Source organism: Lipophrys pholis (genome assembly GCF_963383615.2).
Source record: "Lipophrys pholis genome assembly, chromosome: 4".
NCBI lineage: Eukaryota > Metazoa > Chordata > Actinopteri > Blenniiformes > Blenniidae > Lipophrys > Lipophrys pholis.
Window position 1 is genome coordinate 12,861,275 of NC_137637.1, and position 9,980 is coordinate 12,871,254.

The 9,980-nt window shown below is 42.5% G+C and overlaps 1 protein-coding gene across 1 annotated transcript; it reads left to right on the forward strand.

The window, feature by feature from the left end:
• On the forward strand, positions 1 to 4,740 carry LOC308108990 (solute carrier family 2, facilitated glucose transporter member 9-like; the record flags this gene model as incomplete). The annotated part of the gene is made up of 10 exons (XM_080462321.1): positions 1 to 40; positions 192 to 304; positions 399 to 559; positions 638 to 762; positions 850 to 979; positions 1,153 to 1,301; positions 1,835 to 2,022; positions 2,789 to 2,890; positions 4,318 to 4,449; positions 4,555 to 4,740. The coding sequence occupies 10 exons, from the start codon at positions 1 to 3 to the stop codon at positions 4,738 to 4,740; spliced, it is 1,326 nt and encodes a 441-aa protein (XP_080318447.1).
• Positions 4,741 to 9,980: the final 5,240 nt, after the last annotated feature.

The window sequence follows — 9,980 nt, forward strand, 5'->3', positions numbered from 1 at the left end:
ATGGGTGACCTGTCCAGGGTTCAACCTGTCTTCACCCACAGTCAGCTGGGATCACCCCCTCAACTGGCCACAGTGGTATAGAAGATGGAAGGATGCATTTATAATTTCAGGCCTGTTCTTGTTGGACTCATCGTGTTTCGGACTAGTTGTGATGTCAGAAGTCCACCTTTGAGGACTGGCATGACCTTCAGTTTCTTCTTTATTACAGACTCGTGGCAAAGCTTTGCTCCTCGTCATCATTTTGGGATTTGGAGGAAACTTTCAGTCTGGCTACCATTTCACTGCACTGAGTTCGCCCACACCAGTGAGCCGCATCACACTGTCCATTCAGAGCTTATTTTATGGTTGATGTTCTTTTTTCCATTTGGGATGTTAATACTTTAACACCTTCCCTGCAGTTCATACAGAGCTTCATCAACAGCAGCTGGTACGAGCGATGGAAAGAGATTCCACCTCCACAGACAGTCACAGTCATCTGGTCACTTATCGTGTCCTCATTTGCTATCGGTGGATTCTGTGGTGCTTTGTGTGTCAAATTTGTAGCAGGAATCACGGGAAGGTGAGGATGACATTGACTTTGACATTGATTAGAAGTAATGCTGTACAGAAACAACAAATGCTGTATTTTCTTGATCAGAAAAAAAGGAGTCATCTGCAGCGGCTGTATTGCAGTCATTGCAGCTGTGATCATGCTGGCAAGTAAGCCTGCAAAATCCTTTGAGATGATCATTGTTGCACGGATCCTGGCTGGCTATTCGGCAGGTAAACCACCATATTTGGCACAAAACTTAAAAAAATAATGGGATAGTATTTGTGCTGTTACTCATAATGCATACTGTGTCTGACCAGGTTTTGGATGGAGTTTCCATATTATATATCTTTCTGAGATTTCACCCAAAAACATAAGAGGAAGAGTGACTCTGACATCAGCAAACTTTATGTCACTCGGGAGGTTGTCTGGGCAGCTTTTTGGACTGACGTATGTATACAATGTCATTATGCACGCGTGGGATTCTGGGTACACCGAAACTTATCACTCACAGTCCTTTTCCCAAAACATTCTGTTATCAATGCAATAGATACAAATACTAATGAAACATTGGAGAACATGCTTATCACGACCCAACCTTTACCAAAACTTTGGCTTTTCAGTGAGATCCTCGGTCGTGAGGAGCTGTGGAACGTAGCCATTGCTCTCCCTGCATGCTTCTCAGTGCTTCAGGTTTTGGTGTTTCCGTTTCTTCCTGAATCTCCCAGATATTTGTTCATAGAGAAACAAGATAAAGAAGCATGCAGAAAAGGTTGGTATGTTCCTCCTGGATCAAGCAGTTTTGTTTAAACCTGATCAAATAAACACTTACAAGGTTACAAACTGTTGATTTAACTCAGGAATGTACCGATACCATTTTTTAAAAATAAAATGAGTACAAGTTTGAGCACTAACCTTTAGCTACTTGCAGTTGTAGAGTACTAATACTTATTAAATGCTCCATACGCCAATGAAATGCGAAGACGACGCATTGCCCGAACCACCTGCGCATAGTCTCTGCATAAAAGCTTTGCACACCTTACAGCCTTACAGCCCACAGTACGCATAGGACAGGGAATACTGAGTAGTTTTTCTGAGTATGAGTACTCCATGCAGTATCTGATCCGATAGCTGATACTGGTACATCTCTAATTGTACTACTGTTGTGTTTCATTCGCATTCTTTTAGAATGCCACTAAATGTATGGAACATCACACAAAAAGCATATATCACATACAAGACAACTGCATTCCTTAATATGAAAGCATTTTTCATTTAATATCTGTGTCTGTACACTCTTTCCAGCTCTGCAGACCCTGTGGGGTCCAGGCAACTACAAACAGGAAATGGATGAGATGTTCACTGAACAGGCGAGCATTGAAGCAGCCCACTCAAAAGGCCCACTGCAGTTGTTAAAGGACAAGACGGTCCGGTGGCAGCTCGTCACCATAGTCCTCATCTACTGGTTCAACCAGCTGTCAGGCATGTCTGCGGTGAGATTACTCCTTGATATGAATATCTATCATTTTTCATACAAAACGATCGTTCATATCATGTGATTCAATAACCTACAATGTGATGAAATGCAATGCAATGATACATTTTCTGCACGGAAGCAATACATTACACTGATACGATACCATCTAATACAATAATGACTAATGTGGGTCTATTTTTAGTGAAGTATTATTCAAAGTGAAAGTAATGAACATATACAGGATGTTATGAAAAATACATACTGTATATAGCGTATAGATCCAATAACATAAACCAGCAAAAAAAAAACACTTGATATCTCACAGAAATGAAACATGATACATTATATGACACAATGTAACTTTGAACAATGTGATGTAATAAATGATTCCACAATACTTTAGAAGATAAAACAATGTGACATCTTTCTTCATCTTTATCGTCTGTCTTGTTGCAAAGTCGACTAACCTTTAGTGCAGCAAGTCATTTATCAATGAAGTTGGTATTTTTGATGATTGCTAACCTCAACATTCTTTCTTTAACCATTTCAGACCACCACTTTCTCTTTTGACATATTTATGCAGTCGGGTATACCAGAAAACATGATCCGCTATGTTACTCTCGGCCTGGGACTCTGCCAGCTCATCACTTCAATGTCTTCCGTGAGCAAAACCTGAGCTGCTGTTCAGCATTTTTGACTTTTCTATTACAAGAACATTTACCTCACAACAGTCTGCATGTATTTAGAACTCAATCATTGTCTTCTGATTTTCCCTAATTCAGAGTTTTCTGATTGAGCGTGTTGGGAGGCGGCCATTGTTCTGGGGTGGCTATGGCGCCATGTGCACTACCTGGGTGGTGGTCACAATCCTACTCAACCTGAAGGTAATACTGTTCCCAGTGGTAGAGGGAGGATTTTGATCCGTGCAATTTTTTCATGTACATCAAGTGTTAAAAGTAGGGATGCAATGATATTGACACATAGAACTGAAACTACAAACTGGAAATGTGAGTATCTTAATCACTAGTGACGAATAAGAACTTGCTTGACAGGACCCCAGCAGAAGTAATTCAGACTGTTAGGAAGCTGATCTGTGATGCAAAACATCTTTTTTTTTTTTTTTTAAAGAATTGCTCTACATGTCAAGCTGCATGGACTGAGGACCCAAACATGCAACTGGGTTCAAATTAAAGGGGTCATAAATTCACTTTCTAATGGTTTTCCAAAAGTAATAATCGTCCCCATCCCTGGAATGACGCCCCAGAAGTGAAGAAAGTCTGTCCTCTCTCTCCCTGGCTTGTTTCAATTTAAAAAAAAAGAAGTGTGCTCCAACGAGCGAATCAGAAATCAAACTATATAGTGTCATAGGGGGTTTAGCCAATCCCAATCAAGGTATGCCCTCCCTTTGACCCTCCCAATATTTAGACAGCTCTACTCTGGCGCATGGCACCACGAGAGGAAGTAATTTCTCCTCTTCCCAAAATGGGCATGTGTCAGTAGAGACAGAGCAGCTCACACACCATAGTTTCAGGCAGCGAGCCGTCCAGCCGTCATTTGGACGGTCAATTTTTGGAAAAGACAGCCGAAAAAATAGCAGACGTGTTGCTCAAAGCCATCTAAAATATGTGTATAATGGCCATCACTACCTGCCACCGTCTAATTTGGATGGATTGATGGAATGATGGAATGATAGATTGATAGATTGATCATGACTATGTATACAGTATATTTAAATATGTGGTCATTCATACAGGGTTCCAGTGACTGGGTTTCATATATTGCTGCTACTATGATCATCCTCATCATCATGTTCTTCTCTGGAGGACCTGGTATGTGCTTTGCAGTTTAAATGTTACATGTGTGATTCTGTACGCGACACGCTGAGGCCCCATTCACGCTACATTTTCAAGTGAAAACGGAAAACTTCAGTTGACTTTCATGCGTCAGTTCACTGAAAACATGACTTTTTTCAAATGGCTCCCAAGGTGGAACTTTTGAAAAAAAATGCAGCTTTTTGAAAAAAGCTCACGAGTTGGAATTTTTCCAAAGTGCTCCGACTTGCTCATTCCTAGCTCATGGCCTGGCATGCTAAGAACACTGTTTTCAGCATTTCTGCAGTTTCTGTGTAAAAAGACTCATGTTTTCAAAATGTTGCTGTGTAAAAACAAAACTTTTTCCAAAACCATGCATTTTCACTTGAAATTCTGTCATCTAAAAGAGACCTGATATGGCTGGAGTACAGAAACTATGCTTATAGTTATAGCTTATAGAATTTCTACATATCATTTCCTGCGTCCTCTGTCTTATTGAGCTAGGTGCAGGAGCAGGTACACTTTGCAGTGAAATCTTCATCCAGTCTGACCGGCTGGCAGCTTCTGTCATTGTCGGGATGCTGAGGTGGTTGGTGATTGCAGTCGTAGGATTTGTCTTTCCATTTCTTATTGTGAGTAAAAACACATAATAGGACTTTCAGGAATCCAAATTTCATAATAAACCGCATTAATAAAATACACCTGATAATTTTCTTGAGATGCATTTTCTCTCACAGAAATCCCTTGGCTCCTACACCTTTGTGCTGTTTGCCTGTGTATGCCTGCTGGCTTCTCTTTACACCTTCTTCATTCTGCCGGAGACGAAAGGAAAGACGATGCTGGAGATCACAGAGGAGTTTAAAGCCATCACTGTGTGTGGAAAATCCTCCCCAAAGGAAACAATAACAGAGACCAAGTTATAGAGCAATCTGAAGAAGAAAACAATATCAATGAGAAAAAAATGGGACCAAGTGACTGAGTGAAACTAACATGTGGCAGGTTTTTCCTCCCAGCGAAGATTTGTTAGAGGAAATGTATCAAGAGATGACTTTTTGAAACCTGCTACATATAATCTTTACAACCTGGAACAGTAAAGAGAAAATGGAATCAAAGCCTGTTACTTTTTCATTAATACTCAGTTTCTACAGCTTTTATCACCTAATGCATCAGGATGTCGCTAATTCTTTTTTTGAATTCAAAAAGATGAATTCATAATTATATTATAGCTGCTATGTTATTATGTAGATTTGAATGAAGTAAATAATTAGTTGGGTATGTAGCCACACAGTGGTAAAACTGATTTTTGTGAGCTGAAACGACTCCAAACTCAAATTCATCTTAGAATGAAATCAGGGCTGCTTCATGCATTAACACATTAACGATCATAATGTTTCATGTAATCTCAGATCTTTGGCAACAATATGTCCAGTTTATGTATAAATGGAGAACAGTGAGCTCCTGACCAAGTTGAGATGAAAAAACTCAAAATATTTAGTGTGTGTGTGTGTGTGTGTGTGTGTGTGTGTGTGTGTGTGTGTGTGTGTGTGTGTGTGTGTGTGTGTGTGTGTGTGTGTGTGTGTGTGCGTGTGCGTGTGTGTGATCCGTGATCGGATCCACGTTTTCAGGCCCCAGAGCACATGTGCAGAAAACAGCGTGAAGTCACGCTGAGCACGCTGTTCATAGAAGTAAATGTGGATGGCAGGCCGGTCCACCTTTTCCAGCCCAAACAACGTAAAACCCACACGCCTCAATAAAAACCAGCCCAAATCTCAGCCTGTGTATAAATAATAATCTGTAAAACTATTATATGTGTAATAAAACACACGCCATGAACACACAAATGCACAAAATAAACAAAGTTACAAGGTAAGAGAATTTGGCTCCCCAATCGGGGACACCGGTCAGCGCATATATATCCATTTTTAAGTGGTTGTGAAATACGAGCCAACAAAATCTGGACAACATGATGAGGGAAAGAAGGAGAATGAGGAAAAAAGAGAGCACAGCTTTTACCATTTTGGCCGAGGCGCTTCCTCCGACCCTTATCCGTGATATCAGTCACACCTCAATGACGAAGCAGTCGCATGTTGAAAAATATCCGAATTGGTACCACATATGATCGAGGCCTGGATCTGGTGTGGAAAAAAAAATGGAATTTCAGCTTTCACACTGACATAAAACAGGTTGGATGTGGGCCACTTGTGAGCAAAAAATCTGAATTGGGTAGCATTTCCCTCAAGTGTGAACAAGGCCTAATATGCTTAAACGATAGGCCTCGCACTGGCTGCAGTGAGCACTTGGCCATATATGACCCAAATCAATTAAACAATAATGCCTAATGGGGGTACTGTAGAATTAAATGTGTTAGTTTTAATTGGAAGGGTCTCAATAACCCCATAACATGCAGCAAAGTACACCATTGTCTTCACCAACTGGATTCTCAGGTAATTTTTTTTTACAGAAAACTTTGGTGTCCTGAAAGTGCAAAACCCTACCAAATCCCAAAATACACTACAAATTAGAGAAAACACTACCAAATAGAGAAAACACAACGGAAACGTTAGATACCTGTCTTCCATCGTTTCTATTTTCTCTATTTGGGAGTGTTTTCTCTAATTTGTAGTGTTTTTTTTGGATTTAGTAGTATTTTCTGAAGTTTGCAGTGTTTTGCATTTCCAGGCCACCATAAGAAACCCATCTGAAAACCTCAGATAAATTGAAAACTGAAGAGAGGATGGGTGGTCCAGATCGACCACTCATCGTTTCAGAGCAAATCTAAAGGAGCAGCCATTCTGCTACGTAAGTCCATTCTATTTTATTCACTCAAATATATCTCAGTATAAGGTTTGCAGTGCAGAAACAGGAATTAAGAATATCACCGAAAATAGTTACAAAGCAACTTTGTAGACTTTTTGACTGTTTGGATGTATCAACCACATTTCTTTTAGGGTGGCCCTAATCCTCTTGACATATGACAAACTTGTGTTTGTGAGAAGAAACACACACGCACACACACACACACACACACACACACACACACACACACACACACACACACACACATGCGCGATTCCCTTGGTGAGAAATGGACTCAATACTGATCTGCTGCATGTTTTTCATCAGGGAAATATGAAGTGGGAGTGTTTAGGTACCCTGGGATTTTATGTTAGAGGTGGGTTGTGGCGTTGGGTCACCCACACTGGCGTGCGTAGGGCCGAAGTGCACATCTATGTGCATTTTGCCACACAACAGACTGAAAGACATCCATCATTACTGTTGAAGATATTTTACAATATTCCTGGACCTGTAGTGTGGTACCTACTACTCCCCGTTTCTCATTAGGACAGTATTGAGTCTGAATTTGACAACACCTACAGCTTGACCTCATCAGAAGCTCCTATTGCATTCTGCCAGCCCTATGAGCTAACTGGCTAACCGGGACCTAGCCAAACTGTCCACAGACGTGAGCGAAAGACTCGGTTGCCGGGTGCCTGACCCGTTAATGGCTTCTACCGCAGCAGTGCGAGAGCCGTCTGACATCACAAAGATGCTCTTCAAAACTAAGAGGCTGCCCCAAGCTGGGTAGAACAGCTCAACCTCATTGATCCGCTACCCCAGGAAGTCAATGAGCCCAACTTTGCAGCAGCTCCACTGGCTTACAGTGGGTAGATGTCCACTGGGATGGCGAGTCAGACCTCCTCATGTCAGACGGGGATGAGGAGGATGACGGCTCTTCAGTGGCTTTGTCGGGCCGGTTTGCAACAACTCTGTTATGGTGGCTCAGGCTGGAGATGGGGAATCCTCTAACCGGATGCTTTATTTGGACTTGCAGGACGTGTGTAAATGCGCTGCTGCTAAGCTTCACATCCAGTGGCCCGAAGCACAGCCTGAAATGACCCGCTCTCGCTTTGATGGAAAAAGGCTGCCAAAAGGGAGAGTTTCTCGTTCCCCGGTTCTACTTGCAAATAGATGCGGAGCCAGCATCAATTGTTAAGTTCTTTATTTGCACCACCACAAGTTTGTGTTGCCTTTTCAGGCTCCGGCCGCCTTCTCCTGGAGCTTCTCCCCCTTTTAACACCTTCCCAGCTGCTACTGTCAGGGAGGAGAGACACAATTAAATGTTCAGGGGCATCAGGTGTGTCAGCTCCCCTCTTAGCACCTCCCTTGAGCTGCCTCCCACTCTCTTTGCTGCATCACCGCTCGGCCACACACACCACCACAGTGAGTAAAATGGGAAAGTGGCTCCTGTCGATCTTTCCAGAGTTACTGGAGGAATTTGCTGTCTCCTGTTGCAACTATTCAACCTCAATTCAACTTTATTTATATTGCACCAAATACAACACAGTCATTTCTAGATGCTTTAAACAGAGAGAAACCCAACAATCAAATCAGATCCGCATGAGCAAGCGTGAACGACTGTGGAAAGGAAAAACTCCCTCTAACAGGAGGAAAACTTTGCTGAAACCAAACTGAGAGGTGGAGGCTTTTTGCTGGCCGGTTGGGGTGAGGGGACAGAGGAGAGGAAAGGATAGTACAGACAGACAGATTGAGGGAGGGATACAGACCCTGGTTTGGGTAGGGGGAAGTAGAGAGAGACGTGGTGGGGCATAGCAGTGTCTTGAAACAGCCCTAACTGTAAGCTTTAGTACATAGAAAAGTAAGAAAGGTAAGAAAAGTAGAGACTGTATCAGCCTCCTGACACAGCCTCCTTCCTAACTGAAACTGGGATCTGGTTCCACATAAGAGGAGCCTGAAAGCTGAAAGCTCTGCCTCCCATTCTACTTTTAGAAAACCTAGGAACCTCCAGTAAGCCAGCACTCTGAGAATTGAGTGTTCTTCTGGGGAGATATGGGACTAACAGTTCTTTAAGATATGATGGGGCCTGGTTGTTAAGAGCTTTATACGTTAGAAGGAGGATTTAATATTCTATTCTAGATTGTAACTTGCTAAGACACCTGTGTCAAGGTTAGGGTTTTTAAGAAGAGGTTTAACAACAGCAATCTTTAAAGGCTTGTGGTACATATCCTGTTATTAGAGGTAGGTTGATATGATCTATTATTGATGTACTAATTAAGGGGAAAATGTCTTAAGATAGTTTAGTAGAGAATGGATCTAATGGGCAAGTTATTGGTTTAGATGAAGCCACGATTGAGGATAAGTCAAAGAGCTCTATATGGTGGAAGCTGGATAACAGTAAATCTGGCTAAATCTGTCGGCTGGCAAATCTGAAGATGTGATTGATCAATCTGCAACAGCTTTTGGGCAGTGAGTCTTAAATTGTATCCCTAATAGTTAGAATTTTGTCGTTAAAGAAGTTTACTAAGTCAATACTGCTCAAAGTTAAAGGGATATGAGGTTCGACAGAGCTGTGACTTTTTGTCAGCCTGGCTATAGTACTGAAGATAAAAAGTGGGAGGACAAAGCTCTCAAGGCAACGGCTCGGCCAATCCTTCTTTCAAAATCCCCAGGCTGCTCAAGCCGTAGACAGCTGCCCAGACCCCAACGAGAGCCAGCTTCCGATGGGCCCGTGGCAGAGGAAGGCTGCCTTACAGGGGGGAGCTTGTTCTGATCAGCAAGCACCTCCCTCCACTCAGGTGGTCAGGAGGAAGAAGCGGCTGGCCTGATAACCCCCCCCACAGAAGCGTGGAGTGATGCGGTTCTGCCCCGCTCTCAGGCTCCGCTCGTTTCAGTGGCTGTGTTCACAAGCAGGTTCACAGAGCTCAGTTCTGTTCGACACTTGCACGTCAGGATTGTGAAGAGAAGCAGAGACAGCGTTCAGCAGTGGGAAACCTCCGACAGTCCATAAACATGTCTCACAAGTCTTTCTCACTGTTACAAGGCATAAAAGTTGTCCCAACTGTTGCATCCAGGTATGATGCCGAGGGCGTAGTTGAAAATAAGAATTAAAAAAAAATTGCAAAATGAAGTCACTCATTACCTGGAGGGAGTGTCTCCTCTCTTCAGGATAGACAGGTCTGCACTGAGCACCCCACTGTCATTGAGAACACCGAGCTGGGCAGAGTACACAGACTCAGAGTGAGTTATGAGGACAATAAGCAGAGGATAGAGACTCCAGTTTGCTGTAACACCTCTGCTATTCAGGGGGGTAATTCTATCACATGAGCTGCTGAATGTAAGTTTCAAATTAAACCTAGAAAAGAGT